The sequence below is a fragment of the Cyanistes caeruleus genome, chromosome 3 (genome assembly GCF_971803275.1).
Source record: "Cyanistes caeruleus chromosome 3, bCyaCae1.hap1.1, whole genome shotgun sequence".
Lineage (NCBI taxonomy): Eukaryota > Metazoa > Chordata > Aves > Passeriformes > Paridae > Cyanistes > Cyanistes caeruleus.
The window spans coordinates 15,056,227-15,077,544 of record NC_141703.1 but is presented as its reverse complement, the minus strand read 5'-3'; the positions used below and the strand labels follow the sequence as shown (position 1 = coordinate 15,077,544).

The following is a 21,318-nucleotide window of genomic DNA, read 5'->3' as shown; positions in this document are numbered from 1 at the left end:
TTTACTCCTTACCCTCACAGATGCAACACAGCAATTTTTACCCTAAACATGCTATTACAGATCTCCACCCACATGGCTGATGGGCTTAGCTTTGGCCAGTGTTGGGCTCATTCTGGAGCTGATTGAATCTGGCTCTGTCCTACATGGTGGTGCAAACTCTCTGACCTCTTCTCACAGAGATCAATCCTCCCCACCAAAACCTTGCATTTAACCAAATACAGTAGTTAAGTTACAGAGTCAAAACAAGTAAATAAGTAATGGCACAAGTCAAAATAAATTAACAAAGCAAAACAAAACTGAACACTTTCTCAAAGTTCTAGTTTACATGAGAATTCAAGTAACCACTGCAGTCTATATTATGCACAATATTAGAACAAACAATCTCCTAGTGTTGCCTTCTAAACACACAAATACTGCTTTCTTATATTTTCTTAATGTTAACAGTGCACTACTTCATTCACCTATCAGCAGTTGCCTCATTTCTTCATCCTGCACTACATACAGCAGAGCCTTGATGCTATGAGGAGGAACTAAGAGCAGCTATACAGTGCAGGCTTGCAGTCACAGTTTTCATGTCAGCTTAAGAGCTATATCTACTATGGGTACATTCAAAGATAAACATGGAGAAAGCAACTTACTATCTCAACTGTCTCTGGGCACAATTTCAACAGAGAGAGAAACTGCTATGATGTTGCAATTACATCCATGCTATATAGAGGGAAACAGCTTTGACCATCTACTCACAACCTGCAGTCTGAACAATATGCAATAGCAGCATATGAACCCTGAAGTCCAACCAAATATGGAGTTCCAAAAATTGCTTTCATTAGAAAAGCCATTTATCACCAGACTTAACATTCAGCTAGTACTCTCTAACACAAAAGTACAGGTAAACTTCATGTTTGACAAAATTCACTTGCAACGAGAGAACTGAACTTGGTATCTTCACATTATGAAATTTTGTAAACTGCAAGTTTGACATGAAGACAAGGAACATTAAAAAATTATCAGTCCAGAAGGTTCATTGATCCTCTCTGTAGTAACAATCTCTATTTTTAAGAAGCCTAGGTTAAGAATTCCTTTGATGAATGTCTTTCAATAACAAGCACAATGGAAACTACACTTTCACAGTTGTTCTTCACCCTTGACCTTCCCTGAAACACTATCAAAAGCTGAGGAATGAGTTTTGAGAACAGTATGATACCAAACTAGACCTGAGTCAGTGAGAAAAAAACCTCTCTCAAAAAATATTAAGAGAGTGCACCCCATGTCCACTAAACTCAAACAACAGAACATTGGTGGCAAATGGCCTATGAATAAAGTGATGACAGTGTGCTCCAATACTGTACTATTTTATTACAGCCAGCTTTTACTCACAGTTTGTTGGTTGATATCATCTTCTCCCATAGGTTCATCCACAATTTGCTGTCCATTCTGTAAAAAAAAAAGAAAATAAAAAACTGGATCCAAGTACAGAAACAAACATATTGGAGATAGGCTTTCATAGCATGCTACTGTACTCTCTTCTCCATATTCTACAAAAGCAGGTAATTGAAAGTAAACATGGAAAACTCCCTATTGCTGGCATGGAATGCCACTCTTGTTTTCATCCTCATGCATTCTCAACCTAGATGAAGTTGCAGTAAGAAATATATAAAATCACCTGGCATTTGAAGCCTCATTATACACAGCTAGACATTATTTTCCATTACTACAACTTGTGCAAAACAGTTAAACTGATGACAACTGAATGGCAAAAAGCCACACAAACAGCTAAATGAGTTCTAAGAGCATGACCTTACATAGCAAGTCAGCCCTTATTCCACCTAAAGAAAATTTATAACTAGAGTACAGACTTAGAAAAAACATTGATTGCAATTTTAATTTTACTATCAATTTGACAGCATTTTCCACTTTCTGTACTTTCCCAAGGACCATTCTAACAAGTCATACAGAAAAAGGCTTTTGAATTTGAAATTTAGCCATAAAGATTTAAAAAAAAATCTGAAATACCTTGTTGGTCAACAAAGGCTTTCTTTTTCTTGACAGTGATACTATACTTGGAGAATTTCTAATACACATTTTTCCCTGAAAGACTTTGTATTACTTTGCTTACATAACAAATTTGACCAGTACCAGGTTGTAAGGAAAATTATGTATTTCCTAAGTAATGGTACAGGGCATCACCTCAGGCATTAATTCTTAGTTTGCTCCTAGTGTTTAACAGCAATTCAGTATAATTTCAGAAACAAATGAAAAACTATTATAAATGGTTCCCATTTCCCATTACTGTTGAAGACAGAATTTGAGTTCATTTGTGCATTATTTCCCCAGAGAATCCAAAGTCTAATTAATCAATTTTTTCAAATCCTAATTTACTTAGAAGTTACATACATGTATAGATAGTTACTTTCTAGATATTATAAAGTTAATAAAAGACACTCAGAAATTCAGAGATTTTAGCTTCATTCCACACCTTCCTTCCCACTACTCAGTTTTCCGGCAGAATTCTTAAGAACCTTCCTAGCATTCTTCTGTAACAACTTCTGATTAATAGAATCTTCTAGCTTGCATAAGGATAGAGGAGAGCCTTTCATATGTTACAGATTAAATCCTAACCACTTATGAATTCTAATTTTCAAATACTGCAAGCACACTAAATGTTCAATCAGATGATTACCAGCTCTACATGAACTTTTCTCCTGAGCTTTTTTCTTTTCCTGGAAGATGCAGCTGGAAATAGCTAAATTATAGGAATAATGGATTTCTAAAATATGAAAATTGTTGGTATGAAAGGTTGGGGTTTTTTTGAGGGGGTGTTTCTTTAAGGGTTTTTTTTGGTTGTTTTTTGGTTGCTTTGTTTAGGTGGTGGGGAGGGAAAGAAGGCTGGGCTTTCTTATTGTCTTTCTAGAGCCGACATCTGGCACACAGTAGCAGTGCTATCTTCTCATTTTTCCTGGCTTCAGAAAGATACGAGAGATTTCTGGCATGACTCTGGTCTACTCTAAGAGTCATCTTTCCATGATGGAGGGCTAGTAAGAAACCAGTGGCATGTGCTATACATTATTACAGCAATGAATATAATCTTTAAGAGCTGTCTCAGTTAAGGGCACTCAATACAACCTTCTATCCGTACAGCAAAGTACGGATAGAATGATCCTCCAAAAAGCCCACGTGCCCCACACTGTAATATCTTTTTCTTATAGTGTACAGGCAGTGAATATTATATTATATTGTATTGTACTATCCTTCCTTAAGATACATTAAAAGTAGATATTATCAAATGGAAGACCAGAAAAATACCAGCTTAGCTAAGTAACAAAAATAAGTGTTTTTAATAAAGTTTGTTTACAGGGAAACATATTGAGTATACATATATCATTACCATCAAGGCCACAAGTCACATACTTCCCCTTTTCTCAAATTTAATACATAAATTAACATTTGTATTTTAGCTACACATCTCTACATTCTGTTCATGCTACAAGAGAGCCTCACTCTTGCCAATCAGAAAAAAAAAAATGAAAAAAAAGAAAAAAGTCAGTAGAACAAATGAAATAATTGACTATAGCTGCAAAGGAGGAGTCTGCAATGTCCTAACAACAACAACAACAGCTGAACTTTGGGGCCTAAAATAGGCCAATTTGTATATCAAAACCATGTGCTCTATACTGACTCCACTCCACATGCAGATTTTCAGAAACAGTGATTCCTCCTACAACAGTCATTCTGCTAAATAATAATGTACATTAACTGCAGGTTAAATAAGAATTTACCACACAATAAATATAAGTTCTCACATTTACTATTTTAAGATAACTGAAACTAGTTGGAAGTGAAACCCACTCTCAGAAACTTCAGGCAAGCCTCCCTTCAAAGACAAAAAGGCGAGATCAACCTCTGTTTTTAAAAAAGCTCTTATCTTCAAACTCACTGACTTTCTTAACAGTCAAACAGAAAAACCACAGCAAACTTCTGCAAAACAAATAAATTGTTTTGCACAATCTGGTTTTCCTGTTTAATCCTACACGCCTTACAGTTATTTTTCAGCTGAACTCAAGCAATGCATTCAAAACACACTCACTGGAACTAGGAACAAACTCAAGGAATCAGCATGAGCGCCATGCAGTCTTGCCTGAGCCAGAGCACCGGATTAGCAAGATCTTTTTAAACAGGTCTACCCAAGCAATGATTATGCTAAGGGAATCACTGGATGGTAGAACCAGTTTTTCTCAGAACAGTCTGAGCCATGTAAGGTAAAGAAGAATATGTATATATGATGTATAGTTTGCTGGTATATACCACTAAATGAAAAGCAGTTGTGTATTCCAGAAAGGTCACAAAGCACACAGCCTTTCTTAGGAGTTAAAATGTAAAGCCCAAAGGCTCCTGCTAGAAATGGCACTACTGAAACCAGTGTGGAGTGAGGAGGTCAGGAGCATGCTTAAGAGGTGAGCAAATGAAATACATTTTGTTTTGCTGGGTGTAGACTCCCTCTAGTATTTAACCAGCACCAAGGGCATGCCTCAATGACATAACAGACTGGGAGTAGATATGATAGTCTGATGAATATAGACTAAGAGAAGGATGAATATATGTATTTCATGTTCTCAGATTAGTCTATTTCAAAAGACAGAGACTCTAGACCTTGATTATTCTTCAGGTGCTCTCCTCCCATAGCACAACAATTAAGTAAGCAGAATTGATTCAAGGTCTGGCTATTCCCAGTATCCTGATTCCAGAAGTAGAACGTATTTCAGATGGCAACACAAGAGAAGTATAAGAAAAATAACAGAAAAGATCCACAGAAAATTTCTACTTACACTTGACCACATAAACAATCAATTTCTGCCAGGGAAAGAAAGGAGGGTGCACATCCCTTAAAAAGGCAACCTACAAAATAGCCTTCCAATCCACTCTGATTCAACGTCCTATTCTGTTTTCAAGTGGAAAAAGTCATGTTAATTAAGATACAAAATTTGTTTCCCCAAAGCTTTTAAACCTGTTGCCATATTGCATAAATTAGTGGAAATCAATACCTAAACACAGCTGGGTTCTAGCAGCTTTCCTGAAGGCACATGGACAAGAACACAAAGAGATCCTACAGACTCTCTACTAGGTATAAAGCAGACAGACACCAGGCAAGCCTTATCAGGCAGCTGGTACGTGAATGTCCCCCATATGATCTGATAGGACATCTGACACAAAAGTCAATGAATCATCAATATTTCTAGCAATCAAAAATTACAGGTTCCAACCCACTGAACTCTCAGGATATAAGAACTCTTAGGAATTTCCTGGCAGAAAGAAAGCTTTTTTAAAATAAAAATTATTTCAAATCTAGATCAGTAATACACACTCAAAAAACCACACTGAAAGGACAAGGTCACAAGTAGCATCATATGTTACGGTATTGGCATCAAGAAAATACAGTCATACCAAATCCTTTGTAAGAAAGAAGTACACCAAGAAATGTAGCCCACATCCCCCCACAATCAATTAACCACTTCCTTTGAAGCACTGAATATCCTGCACTTTGCATACAACAGTTATAGATTGATAACAGTTATAGATTACAACTTGCAAGTTGTAATGCCACTTTTTTTAATTTTTTTTTTTAAATTATAGTTCCAACACTTACTGCAAGAGATCCAATTTGTCTCAGAAGTCTGGCAGAACTCACCTGCACAGTAAACCTAATGCTTTTCACATCTACCTTTCTGACTAGCACTGGATCCAGATGGGTAATTTTACATGTATAATACAGCACCTATAATCCAGAAATACAATTAGGACTTAGCAATCTGGGGCAGTATATTTTGTTTTAATAATAATGTCAGGTAACCATCATTCCCACTACAGTGTTTTTTATATGTATCCAAACCATATCAATTGAAATATTAAGTGGGCAAATCATTATGTTTCCTATTGTACTCATTTTTCCTATTTTCCACTTTGTTTTATCAAGAATATGATAGATAATATACACTCAAAGTTTTTCGATTTAGTTTAGCCTCTCCATTCCTACATTCTGTTTGCAAATCAAAGTTCCACTGATTTGGACCTACCTTGCTAAAAACTTTATTCTTTTCTAGTGTTAAAGGATTTTTTTTTTCTGAATAGCAGTAAGTTTGTCCCCAGATCTTCTTTGATATTAGACACCTTCTTCCACCTGCAGAATCTCTCTCCTTTGCATTAAGACTATTGTTAGACTATTTCAGTATGTTTAAGTATCCTTTCTGGTAAATATTTTAACTTTTTTCCCCAACTATGTTTGTAAGCTATTTAAAAACCCCTTATGAAATTGATACCAATTGCATCTTTTGGAATAATTCTTCTGCCATTAAACTCAATATTTCCTAATTATTAATACTGGAATTGAGCATATAATTTAGAAAGTAGTATATATAAGTACAACTTATTAGTAAGTTATACTATTAAGTTTAGTAGACCTGGCAACTATTAGCTTTTCCATATAATTGGTGCCTTGTAGCAGAACCATAAAACTCAATAAAGACAAAAAATGTTATATTCTTAGACTTGGCAATTAATCAAGACTTAACAAGAGTTAAATCAAGAATTAAACTGTATATCAATCAGTATGGAATGATGTTTTGAGGATACAAATAAGTAAGAGATAGGACGTCTGAACCAGATCCTTTACAAACTGTTATGTGCAAGTTTTAACATGCCTATGAGTAACACAGGTGATGAAGCTTCTCCCAGGTAACTCCTAGCTGTCAACTACCAAAACTTCCAGATTTACCCAACAACTGCAGTTATTGGATCTAAACAAATGAGAACTATCAGTACTGTTTATTATTTAGTCATTAAAACACTGGGTGTATATAGATCCTAGCTCTTTCTCTCTGGTGCTTTCAAGGGACTCTCAACCGAGAAAGCCCAAGAACCATGAGGTCCTTGGATAGAGTAAAGCTGTCACAATGCTTCTGGCTTGTTTCAAAGCAGCGCAGAATTTAGCATTCCCATTGAAACACTCATAACGAATGTGCTGTTACCAACACAAGGCGCTCTGTAGAATCACATTCTGTAAAAACCTTTCAAACTGTGCATGCTCAAACTTGCTCTTCCAAGCAGCAATGAATTACCCTGAGAAAAAATTATTTGTAGGACAGCAAAAAATAGTTGAAAATAGACTAAGAGGACCTTAAGAGGTCATCCGATCTATCTCCATCCACCAAAGCATGATCAGCTATTCTTACAATGCTGCTCACAAGACATTTATGTCTAAGCCCTTCTTAAATCTTCAGTAGTTTTCACAATCTATTCCAGTGCTTAAATAAAATATAAGGCTTTAATAGGATCTGAATTAATGACTTGTGCCCTAACTTCTGAGCTGTGAAGCCACACAGATCCAAAGCACTTACCTAAATCCTGACCTGATTAAAATTTACTAGATGTAAATAGCAGAAGTGAGCCATTATCTTAGACTTCTCCAGCTATTCTCTTATAGCACTTACCCAAAACATTTTATATATACTGTTAAAAATAATACATGTAAGTATTAAAAAGTCCTTATTAAAAAAAAAATCCAGCAAGTATTTTTTTAATATAAAACTTTGTTAACTTGGGTTCCATTAATTCCACATAATTTATTCTGAATTTTACTGTCTAAGGTGACTGACTTCTTCCTTTGCTGAGCATTAAAAGAAACAACAGGATGTTGACCCTTGCCTCTCCATAGACAACCTCAGATAAAAGCCATTAACTTGCAAATCATTTAGGTACAAAGCCAAACTTCTTTAAGTTAGGATACTTGGGCAACTAGCTATGTGATTTCATAAACCCCTATCTACTTTGCCACCTTCTTCCTATCTAGTATGATTCAAGAGTATAGTTTAACAAAACTATAAAGCAGTCCCCTTTCCTGCACTGCAATGCTTTCCTTGGCTGGCATTTGTCCAGCCTTGTGCCAAGTTGCATTAGAAAAGAACAGTAAAAAAGTTTGCAGCTCTCAGCAAATTTAATTCTCTGAATTAACTCATCTTGGAGTCAAAGAAGTGCCACAACATTACTTAAGATTCTGTACATACACACTGTTACAAAATCTTTATATTGGACAAGCAGTCTATGTAGCTAAAACCAGATCCAAATCATGTGTGGTCAAGTGTTCACAAAAAAAACCCCAAACCAACCAACCGACAACCCAAGAAAATAAGAAAAAGATAGGGAAGAGACAGTCTCAGTTTTCTACCTGTACAAGTGGATGGGCAGTAAATTATTACACTTAGCACGTCAATTCAGCAGCCTTAGTAAAACAAAGCCAAAACCCCACAGCACCTAATGTCTGTTCATCTGCTCCAAAGAGGAAGAAGAAATATGCATGTTAGAAATCACCTACATCAATATATCTGACCACTGCTGCACACCTGAAAAGAGAAGAATTCCTTCTGCTTGCAAACCTAATCTTAGGAGTGACTCTGGCACTTGACAGTGTACAAATCTTCTTACCAAGCCTGCATCTGCACGAGAAGGCAGGTACACCTCACCTTCCCCGCCTCCTGCAGTCCCAGGCCCAGGGAAATTCCTGGGCTCCTGCCAAAGGACTGGACGCACACAGGGAGGATGTGCCAGGCCGGGGCAGTCAGCAGGCACTGGCTGTGCCTGCAGTTCCCTGTGTTGCACACACAGGATTTCAGATGTGAGCTGGTTTCAGAACAAATAAGAAATTCAAAGGGTGAATTTTAATACTGCAGTCAACTAAAGAATTACTCTACACTTATTCTATAAATTTATTATTTTGATACATTCTGCTAAGTAGAGAGAATAAGCTGTGGAAAAACTTCACTATTTCCTAGAGTTCAGGATTTCTGAAGTGACTACATAACAGAAGTCGGCTGCAGGAAGACAAGAGAAGAAAGAATCCCCATGAAGCTAAAAGCATTGTTTCACAAGTCTAACTTATTTTGGCAAACATGTTATGCAAGAGACAATTAAATAATATTTACATTTTAAACCACCTCCCTTTGAATTTGCAGGACAAAGAAGCTTTTATTTTTCAGAGCTATGTATTGTTGGATATTTAAACGCACAAAATACCATTTCATCACACCATCTGCATATAGCTAAGAATGTTTCAGTAAATTAATGCTTGGATTAAATGATTTAAATTTTTTTTAGCATTTATTTTAATTTAAACTTAGAAATTGTCAGGAAATAGAGTTGGACCATAATAATGTATTTTTAAGATACATACTCACTTATACAGAATTGAATGGCTTAACTGAATAAATAAATTAATAGTGAAAAATGGTAGCACATTTCCTCCAAAAATAGTTAAGTGGAGCATTAAGCATACCAGCACAGAGGTTTCTTGCATCAAAGGCAACATATGGTAACTCTTACTGACAGGAATGAACTATCAGTAACTTTGTGCTCAAGGCACTGGAGTAGGTCCCAAAAAATCAGAGTTCATGTAGTACCAGAAGAGACTGCATGAATGATGCTAGATGGGGTCACTAAGCTGTTGAGCCTCATTTTCCCATCTGTTACATAGGATTTTTTTCTCCCCTCTGTTTCCAATGGGCGAGGCATTTAATCTCATTTCAGAGAATAAGGAGATAATAAGTAGCATGGTATCACGTATGTAAGCATATAGCACAGCAACTGCAGTACTCAACCACTTTGCCCAAACTTAAAAATACCCTGAAGGAATTCTAACTTTTCCCAGATTCTGTAAGTAAATTGTTCTCCTTTTTAAAGTCACCAAGATTGAAAAAAAAATATAAAAAAAATAAAAACTTACTCTGGCCTGAAAAACTGTTTAGAAGTCTCAGTATTGGAAAATGGCTATGAATTTCATCTGGTGAAAAAAAGAACCCAAACAAATAAACAAACAAAAGAGCTCCAAACCCAAAACAAAATACCTCCCCCAGCCAAGTGCCACAGAAAAAAACCCCACAAGTCCAAACCAGTATCCTGAATGAGTTCTTAAAGATGATAGATCTGCCAACTACCCAGATCAGTCAAAACACAAATCTAATATTTTTGATGTGCAGAAATAATTAAACACCCACCTCAGTCTATGTATCATTGTGACTTTAAGTCAAGCATTTCAAATGACAAACTACTACAGTCAGTGTGACAGACCACAACCAATTCAAAGATAAGACACGCCTTTAAATGCGTCAATCTGCTTTTATCTACTTTGTGTTACATGCCCCAGCTGGGGCAAGAAATACTGCCTACACTACAATACAATAACAAGGTAAGAACTGCATATGTTATAAGAAAACCAACAGAACCATTTAAAGAAGTTAAACTCAACATCTTTACCAGGAAATCAAGAGCTGCAGAGAGCACACATTAGTGCATGAAGGTACTGAATTCAACAAAGTAAAGCTGCAGACTTCTCCTGCCCCACTTGGCTGACCACAGGAAATCATTATTATGTCATGGACTAGGATTGTGTTAACTGAAAAACAAAGCAAGTAAAATGGTACCAATAAGGACATGAAAAATCTGAATATTCCCCCCCAACACTTTTCATGCAGATGATCTTTCTCAAGACATTATTTACATATATATAAGATCTGTTATCTGTCTATCACAACAGTTTGTGGAATATAGTGTATACTACTTATTTAGATGAGAATTTCCAATTCCCATTTTTAGCTCAGTACAAGAAAACATCACCCCAAAAATCAGTTAAAAATTCAGACTTCAGAATGCATCCTGCTGATAGCAGTTATGCATGAGAAGCAACAGCTTCTCAACAAGCAACAGTGCTGCATATAATTTTGTCTATTATGGAGAGACAATGGATAGGCTTCAAAATCCTCACAGTCCATTTAGGTGATTCCACTTTGGCTTTAACTATTTACCTGAGTTGCCTATACCAGAAATGACTGTAAATAAAGCCTTTTTTTTCCTGTGGAAGACAAGTACAATGCTGATTATACAGAATGTGAAGAGACAATCACAACCACAGACTCAAGGCTACAGGTGACAAGACATCTGACAAATTTTAGCTTCCAGACAAGAAATATATATTGACATAGAGATTGCCACACTGACAATCAGAATGAAATTACAAAGCAAAATTTACATGATACTAGTTTCTTTCAACTGTCAGCATGACTATTACATGCTAGCACCCCCTGTTTCATGCAAAGTTCAAATAATCCTGGATACAAAATATAAAACAAATTTGTGAAGGAAGATTCATACCATTTATTTAAACACCTGAACAAGTGACCATAAACCCTGTCAAGACCAGTGGAAAAAAATTAACTTTCTCCACACCCAATTTGGAGCATCTAAACTAAAACTCCTAACAACAGCTGTCACAAACCCTTCCCAGAAAGTCTAGCCAATGGCATTGTCTTATGATGGCCAGTTCTTTCAACATACTTGTGTCCAAAATTTGGCTGCTATAACTGTATTCATTCTCCTCCAGTTGATATTAATATGCACAGCTGGGAGTGCAGATCAAAGGATCAGGCTAGTTATTCAGACATTCAAATGCAAACTCAAGTCATCAATACTTAATTTGCTCGAAAGCAGATGACTTGCAATAACAGGCATAATCTCACCATGAAAAACAAACCTTTGCTTGTTATGAATCCTGAATAGACCCTGAATCAATAAGAGACAGCTTTGAAGGTGCTGTGATTTATAACATGAAACTGAAACTATACGTGTTATACAGACAAAAAATTTTAAAAATAGTGTAACAACTTTACACATTGAAAAAGCTGTCAGAGATGCAATGTGGGTCACTGATCTATTTGGACCTGTAGAAACAGAAGTCCTGAAAATGATTTTTAGAAACCACAAAGCCATATTTTATCTAAGAAAAATGGGTTGCTTTATTTCTTAAGAAAGATTATATTCTATTATGCTGCACAACTAAGTTACAGCAGCTGTTTGTGGTTAACTATACTTCCAAACTAAAGCTATTTAAAGGTATTCTAGTTCTCCTAAATTTGCTCTCTCATCACAGAATATCACCTCCTTAATGGTACCACTGTAACCACAGGACTGCACTGGGAAATAAATGCAAAATCAAGTAAATTAAGAATTCCATGAGTCGTTAAGACAAGGAACGTGTCTGAGCTGAGTTCTAGAGCTCAAAAATTTGTAATTCCATATATAGATAATACAGTGTTACTAGAACTGTGTCAGCAAATCTGAGAGGTTAGCAAAAGAGCTTTACTCAGAGTTACAGCTAAAGACATTATTAGTATCGAACTATGACTGAAATCACAATGACTTTCAGGCAAATGTAAGAATATTTTTGCCCAAGGATACTCTTGCAGAATAGGGTCTGTAATTAGGATATTGCTATGCTACAGATAAACAACTCATGCAAATCAAAATTCTAAGTTATGTATTTAGGTCACTTGTCTATGTATTTGAATTAAACTTATCTATTTTTACTAAAATATATTTTCTTAAATAGTCATTTCATGTAAGGAACCTTTCTAAGTAACTTTTTGCTTTTGAGTGTTATCTGATAAGTTTTTGCAGGTGCACCCTGGTCTTTTCAAGAACTGTTTATTCTAGACTAGAGCCTTGGAGTGCAAACCTGTCAGTTCACGCTGCTTCATGTTTTATTAGTGGTCCTAGACATTTTTTGGTGATAAACCACTGCAGACTCCTGTCAATATAAAAGTTTAGGTTTTTTGAAGGAAGTGATAAAATATACTTGTTTCAAGAAGTTTATGACAGCAATTTAAAAACAAATTATGTCTGAAATAGGCTGAAACAAGTAACAAAGTATTATCCTGCATGTACACACATTGGAAAAAAAAAAATCTATTCTTCTACTTCTCTAGCATATATACTGTTATTGAAGTTAGACCACATGCAGTGAGCATCAGAGACTACAGCAACTGTTCTTTTGATTAAATTATTAATCTGTTTTCCCCTACCACCTTATGCCCTACCCTCAAGCATCACACTACTACTGTAGTTGCTCCCAACTTAAAATCATCTAAGATGGCTATTCCAGAAGTCAGTGAAAAACTAGCATGAATTTAAAAGTAACTACAGTACCTGGCAAGAATTTAAAAGATATATGTGTCCATCAGATCTGACCTGTAGGTTCTTCTGACTCCTTGAGATACAGTGACTTTCAGCAGAAGGATGATAAGACAAAGATCTAAAGGACAAATACTGATACTGCAGAAACTCTGCATTGGTCTCTCTTTGCTGCTCGCACTAAGGAGAGAGTCCTAACCTTGCAATTAATTGTTGTGAGCTGGCCTGGGTCCACACCGTTCCAAACCAGCATCTCTTGAAGCAGCCTGGCTGCGTATCAGCTGGAGCTGATTCACGTCGAAGCCGCACTGTCAGAAGCAGCCTTTCCTTTTCAGATGTTATCTGATCACAAAGTAGAACACGCACTGAGGGTTTCTAGGGACTCACGGAGCGAGAACAACTGACTCTTTAGGTGTTTACGTAGATCCAAACCAACAGTAGAAGGAAAAAAATAAAAATAGCTGAAAGCTTCTACGGTCTCGATCGCAAGTGACTCTAATTTCCAGCCGTTCTCATTATTCCAGCCTAGGAAAGCTGACACGCGTCCTGCCTAACAAGGACAGGCACAACACGCACTCCCCCGCTACCACAGCGGGAAATCCACATTGCGTGGCACCCCGGGGATGTTCCCGGCAACGCCGCCGAGCACAAAGCTTCACCCATGCCTCACCACCCTTCACGTCCCTGCGGTTTCCCAGATGCTTGCGAAACTGCCGGCAACCCCATCCTGCCGAGATAATGGGGCAGCGGCACCGGGCGGGGACCCACACGGGAAAGGGGCCCCTAGACGAGGGCACTAGGCAAGGCGAGGGCACCGGGCAAGGCCCTCCTGCCCACCCCGAGCCGCGCCGGCGGAGGCGGCGGGGCCGCCCTGGGAAAGGAAACTCGCTATGACAGTAACCAGACACCGCGCTGAAACAAAAGCGCCCGAGCCGGCGGCCACCGCGGAGGCAGGTTACTCCCTCCCGGGAACGGGGCGGAAGGGGAGGGAGCGCGCCGGGAGCAGCCCGGTCCCGGGAAACACGCCCCGAGCCCGGTGGGGGCGGGGGGAGTCCCGGCCGGTGCCGGCCGTGAGTCAGTGCCCCGGAGAGGAAGCGGCGTGCAGGGGCCGGCGCTCGCCGCGTCCCCCCGCCGGGCCGCTGCCGCCCGGCCCCCGCCCGCTACCCGCCCCGAAACCTCGAGGGGGAAACTCTGCCCATCCCCTGAGCGACGGCGGCACCGGGAGTCCCGGTCCCGTCCTCTCCTCACAACTTTCTCAGCAGCACCCCCCGCCCGCCCCGTACCTCAGCGCTGCTCTCGGCCGTGCTCTCCACAGCCATCTTCTGCCAAGGGTCTGCCAACTGCGCCAGGGGCATCTTCCCCGTCCGGCTCCCGCAGCCTCCGCGCTCCGCGTTCCCGCTACCCGGCGGGGGCGGCCAGGCAGACAGCGAGTGCTGCGGAGGGCGCGGGACAGCCCGGCTGGCTCCGGCGGCGGCTCCTGCGGCGACTGCTGCCCGCTGCCGCCGCCGCGGTGCGCCCGTCCCTCCCCCGCGCCCTCCCCGCTGCCGGGCGGGGCCGCGCTGCCGCCCTCCCCCGGCCCGGCCCGGCTTCCGCTCACGACATGGCGGCGGCCCGGGCCCGCTTGCGCCTGCGCCCGGCGGCCCCGAGCGGTGGCGCTCTGTGCGGTCAGTGCCCGTGAGGGACTGCGCCTTCAGCGGCGCCGCCGGGGCGGGCCCGGCCGCACGGAGAGGCGCTGCGGGAACCGGGGCTGCAGGGCTACTACCGTCCCCTGGGCTGCGAGGAGTGGGAGACACGGAGAGTTTGTTTGCACAAACAAGCTCGGAGGGAGAAGTCGAGAGGCGGGTGAGATGTGGTGTTGTGCAGATATCATTAGGCAAAGAGGGAAGGGAATTAAGGTGTCGGAATTTCGTTTTGTAGCAACACCGTTTTAAGTAGTAGTTGGAGTGTGTGAGTAGGAGTTGCCTCGAAGCGGGAAAGTCATACTTCCACAGGCCAAGAGACATGAAGATAAAGCTGTAAAAAAACCCCAAAACCCTACAGGTTCCGAGAACGACCCTTATTTTACTCTTTATTCTCAGCTGTTAGCAGGTATGCAAACATATAAACTGAGACCCCATTCTCCTAAAATGCTAAGCACTGTCATAAACACCCATCGTTTTGCAACATTAGATGGCTTGGCTGATGCTGAAGAATCCTTCAATCCTTGAAACATGAGACCAGCAACTGAAGACGGTGGGCACTGGTGTCAGGCTTCTTGCTGTTGAAGCCAAACTTTCCAGAATTGTTTGAGTTCAGTTTTCGACAGTCCCCACTGCCCCGAGCATTTCTAGATTTTGACAGGTCACATGATTTGTTCCATCCTTTATGAAAGTTAACATTCTTTAAATATTTGGAAGGTTTTTTGGAGTGGGAGGAATGGCAAGTGTGCTAGTAATTAAAAGTGTATGTGTGTGTGTGTATGCGCTGTGATAAACACAGGCTGCTTCTGTTTCTGCTTGGTAGCATTTTTGATCCCACTCCATGTTCAAGTAAGCATAAATACCTATCTGTAAAGAGGAACAATGGAGTGGATAGGCAGTTGCTCATAATGATTCAGTCTTCAGCTGGTCCTACAGAGACTTCCATACCTGGTGTAAAAGGTCATAGTTGAATGATCACCTGAAGCCAGGAGAATCAGATGTGCCCTCCCCTTGTTCACTGCAGTTCAGTCTGGCCCTTGTATTGGCCTCTCTTTTGAAGGGGTGCAATTGCTTGTGCTGTCATGTGGTGAGTTATATCAGGGAACAGATCCACATCAAAACTTACCCTACCCTTTTTACTTTGTGTTGTCCTCAAAAAAACCCTACCGACCAACCCACTCAGTTAAAGGCTGAAGAGGAGTTGTGACTGCTTCCTTCCAATGTGGTCAATTTGCAGAACTCTGACTGGTTAATAGTATGAAATTTAGAACAAGGCAATAGAAAACAGATAATTCAGTAGTGCTTGGCATCCTCTGTCCTTAATATCATAATTTTTGATTTATGATATTAATCATAATGCAGGGAATAATTTTTCATAGTCTGATCAGTACCAGCTCACTTCAGTCTCAAACTGGCTGCTGGAATGTTGAACATAAAACTATTTTTTTTACAGCAGGCATACATTATGTATTGACACACATACATTGACATACAAATCAGGCCTAAAAAAAAATAAATCCCTGAGTTCATGTAAAAATTCACAATGTTAAAAAAATATGTTACCTCACATCCCTCTGGAAATACAAGTTTCTATTCCCCCACAGGGATATTTCACTTGACTTTATCAAAGCTCATGCATTTGTACCTGCATTAACTACACATTGAGGTACATATATCTGAGACATGCCATTAGGGGAAAGACCCTGAGAAGTGAAAGGTGGCAATCACTACAAGAAAACTACACCAAACCTAAGCTTGCATTTCACATAGTTTGACAAGTCCCTCTTTATAAAAGACTTTCTTCCTCTAAGTAAAAAAACTACATGATTGTTTTCTTTTCATAGTTGTCTAGTCCTTTCTTGCCATAGGTAAATATTCTAAATTACTTGTTTGAATTTTAAACTCTTTTTAGAAGAGGGGGAGGTCATAGTTTGGTTATAGTTTCTGAATTTTTTACCTAAATCCTCTTTTGTCCTTCCCTCTATGCATCTTTCAAATCCAAAATAAAACAGGGGCAAAGTTCTTTTGCACTAGCAGGTAAGAGGGCTGCAAACAATAGGAATCTGGCCTTTTCTCAGGCACTGAAGTAGAGGGTCGGTAGAAGTATGCCATTTCATTGTTCAGGGGTTTCAGTATTATCGAACCACCCATTTAAATGTTGTAAAAGAAAACTGCATCAGGATTTTAATAGGAGCTACTATGCAAGAACAGACTTCAGGGAAAGAAAATCATCTGGAAAGTGTCTCCACAGGGAAGACAAACATATCAATTAATCTCTGGGAGTTGCGGGGGGTTCTGACTTTCAAATCCTGCTAAGCTCAGAGTTGGATCATCCTCCCAGCAAGAGGTAAGATGCTGAAGATATTTTGCCTCAAGTCAGTGACTCCTATTTTTCATTTCTTTTGTCTCAGGCCAAAGTAAGGTAATGCTTTCACCTGTGGCAGCAGACCTCTCCTTTTACCCTCTCTCCCTCTAGGCACAGCTATCTCTTCTTGACTGCAGTCACTGCTGATAACTGTCTGTCACCAGGCTCAGTTGTGGGCGTTGATTTCACCTTTGCATAAGTGGTTGCAATTGTGGTGCATCCACACAGATATTTTATGTGCATTGCAACAGAAAATTTGATCCCGTTTGTTAGGAAAAGGGTAGCATATGGCACTGAAATGACAGTGCTGTATAAAATCCCATTAACTTGTCATATGAATTAGGTGGGCTTCACATGCTGCACCATTTGTTTTCCTCTTGTTTCTAACAAACCTCACTAAAATGTCACTTGATTGCAAGGGAGACAGCAGCTTAATAGTACTTACCTGTCTTTTTACACAGGCAGCCTCTTGGTATATATGTGGCAGAAATTAGGGAAGCTTGCTTATGGTTGGTGGTATATGATGCTTTGCTTAGCTTTCAAGTTGTAGCTACTTACTCTTTGCAATTAGTGCAGAGTTAATTGCAGAGTTAGTAAATCACCATAGTCATGGTCCCCAAAATGCTAAGTATAAACCAAAATTAGTTCACTAATATTTCTATCAGAATAATATTTAGGAACTTGAACTTGCATTTTTAAAATACACATAAAAGTAGGGAGAAAACCAAACAAAACTGTGGCAAAAAACTCCACAATCTGACACTCCTCTAGAAAGTCTAGTGGTGCATTACGTGGGAATTATGATGCAGTATCTTCTGAACAGAATATGAAACAAAAATACAGTGCAAAAGTGTGAAATTCTATTCAGGTATTATGACCATAGCACTGAGGTGTATAATTTGAATTTAATGCACAGGAAAATATGCTGAAGGTACTATCTGAATTTGCATGGAAAAAAGCTCCAAGAAGTTAAAAAATAATCAATACCCTTTATTTGTATAGCTAATAGACAAAGAGAGTCTCTTATTCTCAAGATACTTGGGTTCAATTCCTAGCAGAACACAAAGGACAATTGTATAATTTAGTCAGTTACTTCATATAGATGAGATTCATCTAAGGAGACTTAGTCTTTCTTAATGATCTTTTTCAAAGTGTGAGGAGGCCTTGATTGGAGAAGCACAAATACATCCTGCCAAAATAAATTAAGGAAGTCTTAGTGCTAGTTATAATTGGTTGTTCTGACCTTTAGGTGCAGGTGTAAAGAACATCTCCTTAACCTCATTGGGGTGTTGGAAAGATGGTTTCAGTCATATTTGGAAAGCTGACAAAGACCAGGGGAAGAAAGACAAAGTGCTGCAAGAAGTTTCCAGCTGGTGCGAGTTGTCATAGCAGAGACAGCAGAAGGATTTGCTGTATGAATCAGAGTTATAATCAATAGCCAAAAAGGGAAGAACTGAAATGAATGTCTATTGTGTATTAAGATTTAACCTGACCTTTCAAACAACATCTGCTGAAGGGTGCTTTCACCATTACAGGCCCCTGTATGATGGAATCATACAGGAATGCAAACATTTCCTGCATTTTCCTCTGGCAGGCTCTTCTTTGAAGTTCTAATCCTGCAAGTGTAGTGAATGTGGTAATGACAATAAGAATGCTTCTAAATCCTATATATGTTAGAGATACAGTGCCTGACTCACTGCTTAAAACTATAGCTTTTCTGGATGTAAGTATGTTTACATAAAATTGGACTGAAAGGTTAAAGCATAATACATCAGGCTCGATGGAATTACTTATCTGAGTTTTATCTGTGGTCACTATGCTAGCAGGAAATAATTGTGCCTGTGGTTTCTACATCCTGAGTGGAAATCTGGAATTCAATAAAATATGCTCTCATTACAACATACCTGTCTCCAACATATGTTCTCGTTTTAGTGTTTCTGTACATACAGATAGCTCAGATTTATCTTCTGAATGACAAAATTTATCCTGTTCACCACAGAATATAAGAAACCTCTTGCTGAGCTTTGAAATATTACATGGAAACCTGCTGTCAAATGCTGAAAGCAAGTTGTCACCCCTTTGCAGTGGAACATTGAGAAGCAGATTAGAATTTCAGATTGTAGCATTTTGAGACAAAAAGGAAATGGTAGAGTATGAACAAGTGTTTGAGGGTTCTCTTGGGTTAAATATTGCACAAGATAGCTGTTCACAAAAAAACTCAACAACCAAACAAAAAACAAAACAAAAACCACAACAAAAACAAAAACAGTGGTGATAGAGGTAGAATATGATGTTATATTATAAAATATAGCAATAAAATCTCATCAGCTTCAAAAATCATTGCTATGAAACACACAAGGCCTAGAGGAGGCCACAGCACTATTTTTGGACCCTAGTTCCCCCAGATCTAGGAATTTAAGGGTCACAGACCCTTTTATTATTGTTATCAAATTAGGTCTGCTTTAAAGAGCCTACTGACAAGCAAAGCCTAGTTTATCTCACTTTTTTGCTATTTACCCTAACTACCTAAATTTCCTGATTTTCTGCCCTCCCAATTAAATAGTGCCTTGGTCTCTTTGAAAGCTACTTACTAAATCTAGTCTAGCAATCTTAGTCTTCAGTTCCTTTTATAGATTATCCAGCATCTCTTAGCCAAGAATCCCTTTTAAATCTAGAAAGCTTCACTTTCTCTTTACTGACCCTTAATTATACCAAACAGGATTCTCCAGGCTGAGCTAACAGCTGCCATTTATCTTGCCTGATAACACCTGATGCTCATTCCCAGTAGTCTGGGGATATTTTCCAAAATATGTGCTGTTGAAGTGATCATACCTAAAAAAAGACTTTGTTACCTCTACTGGTTTGAAGGATCCATGTATTCTCTCCAGACAGTTCACTCGCTTTTCCATCAGCATCTCACTTTTGTGCCTTGCCTTTTGCCCTGTGGAGAATGAAGCAGTGGCAGAGGGGACCATGTGATCATGTCCAAAAATGTTCTCTAGTGATCAGTAAAACTTGTTGTATCATCAGATGTAAATCAATAAGGATCATAATTGTGTACGTTGTGCAAGAGGCTGTGTGGAGGTAGTATTTTCCTCAGCTGCTTGTATGAGCCCTGGGCCCCTCTGTGATTCAGTGAAGTGATGAATTCACACTCCTCTGTGCCTTCGATACATCAAAAAGGAACTTCACTGACAACTGACTTGCCCTGAAGTGTTTTTTCAGCACTCAGTATTGTCTGGGAGCTATCAAACTTCAAAGCATACCAGCACCCTTCCTTGTGTCCCACGAGTGTTTTTACTGGTGTAAAGGTGCCTACTCTAACTATGGATATTTTACATCCCCAGCAATAATGTCAGCACATTGCAATGACACAGTTCCACAGTGAGTGCATGTTTCCATCCCCCAAAGTCAGCACTTACTGAAGGGAAGTATGAATGTGATGAAAGACAGCTCTGGAAGCATTATCTGGAAGAGATATATGTTAGATAAAACAACCCTGTTCCCCCCAATAAGTACTTCTACGCTGGCTGTGTTAACCCACTTTGTCCTATTTGATGGAGCAAAGACATACTCAAGGCCTTGCTCCAGAGTCACAGCCTTGCCAAAAGGAGTAGCAGGATGAAGAGGCAGCAACATTTATTCTGTACTGCAGAGCAGCTGAAGACTGTTAAGATGTGGTCCCTTATTTAGAACTTTGGTGTTGCAGAATGGTACATGTGTGAGGTGAGTCAGAAACTAAAGTCTGTGCTATCTGATACCTGTTGGAGGTTCTGGGTTAAACTAATGAGTGGTATGGACTTGATCTACTAGATGGACAAGATACTGGAGGAGGGGAGATCGTGGAAGATTTTTGGCTTATTGGTCATTCTTCAGTAGGTGCCAAGGAAGCTAATGTAAGATGTAGGATAAAATGGAGAGGGAATGCTGAGAATAGAAGATGGCTTTTTAAAGAGGGAAAAGAGCAGAACTGTTTTAAAGAGCATAAGGAGCAGTTGTGTCTTGGATCTGAATAGCCAGTTAAATCTATATATACTTGAGTCAATATTTAGTGAATCACAGGAAATTGTAAAGGCTGTTGTGTTAATGTGATAAGCCAGAGAGATGCTCTAAACATTTGTAGAAATCTGTCAGTATTTTTTAAAGTCACTTGATACAAGATTAATGAAACAACCATTCTCATTAATTGTCTCATTAAATCTGTTACAACTGGATAGAATTTCCAATGGCTTAGCTTAATGCTTGCAGTAAGAAGTAAATTTTCAGCTC

At 39.3% G+C, this 21,318-nt stretch overlaps 1 protein-coding gene and 2 long non-coding RNA genes across 6 annotated transcripts in view; 1 reads left to right on the top strand and 2 right to left on the bottom strand.

Annotated features, from left to right (window-relative positions):
* RPS6KA3 (ribosomal protein S6 kinase A3) overlaps positions 1-14,542 on the bottom strand; it is a 74,049-nt gene extending 59,507 nt beyond the window's left edge. For both annotated transcript variants that reach the window (XM_086879921.1, XM_086879922.1), the window contains exons 1-2: positions 14,289-14,542; positions 1,378-1,434 (exon numbers count right to left, since the gene is read on the bottom strand). In XM_086879921.1, the coding sequence (XP_086736047.1) occupies positions 1,378-1,434; positions 14,289-14,360 (129 nt within the window). In that variant the 5' untranslated portion in view covers positions 14,361-14,542. The remainder of the gene's footprint in view (positions 1-1,377; positions 1,435-14,288) is intronic.
* Positions 14,543-14,577: 35 nt separating this feature from the next.
* Positions 14,578-21,318, top strand: part of LOC111922882 (uncharacterized) — an 85,068-nt gene continuing 78,327 nt past the window's right edge. For all 3 annotated transcript variants that reach the window (XR_002860779.2, XR_015284155.1, XR_015284154.1), the window contains exon 1: positions 14,578-14,847. This is a non-coding gene — a long non-coding RNA (uncharacterized LOC111922882). The remainder of the gene's footprint in view (positions 14,848-21,318) is intronic.
* Positions 18,019-19,732, bottom strand: LOC111922883 (uncharacterized). Its single transcript, XR_015284159.1, has 2 exons — positions 19,641-19,732; positions 18,019-18,238 (listed from the first exon to the last, which is right to left on the bottom strand). It is a non-coding gene; the product is annotated as an uncharacterized LOC111922883 (long non-coding RNA).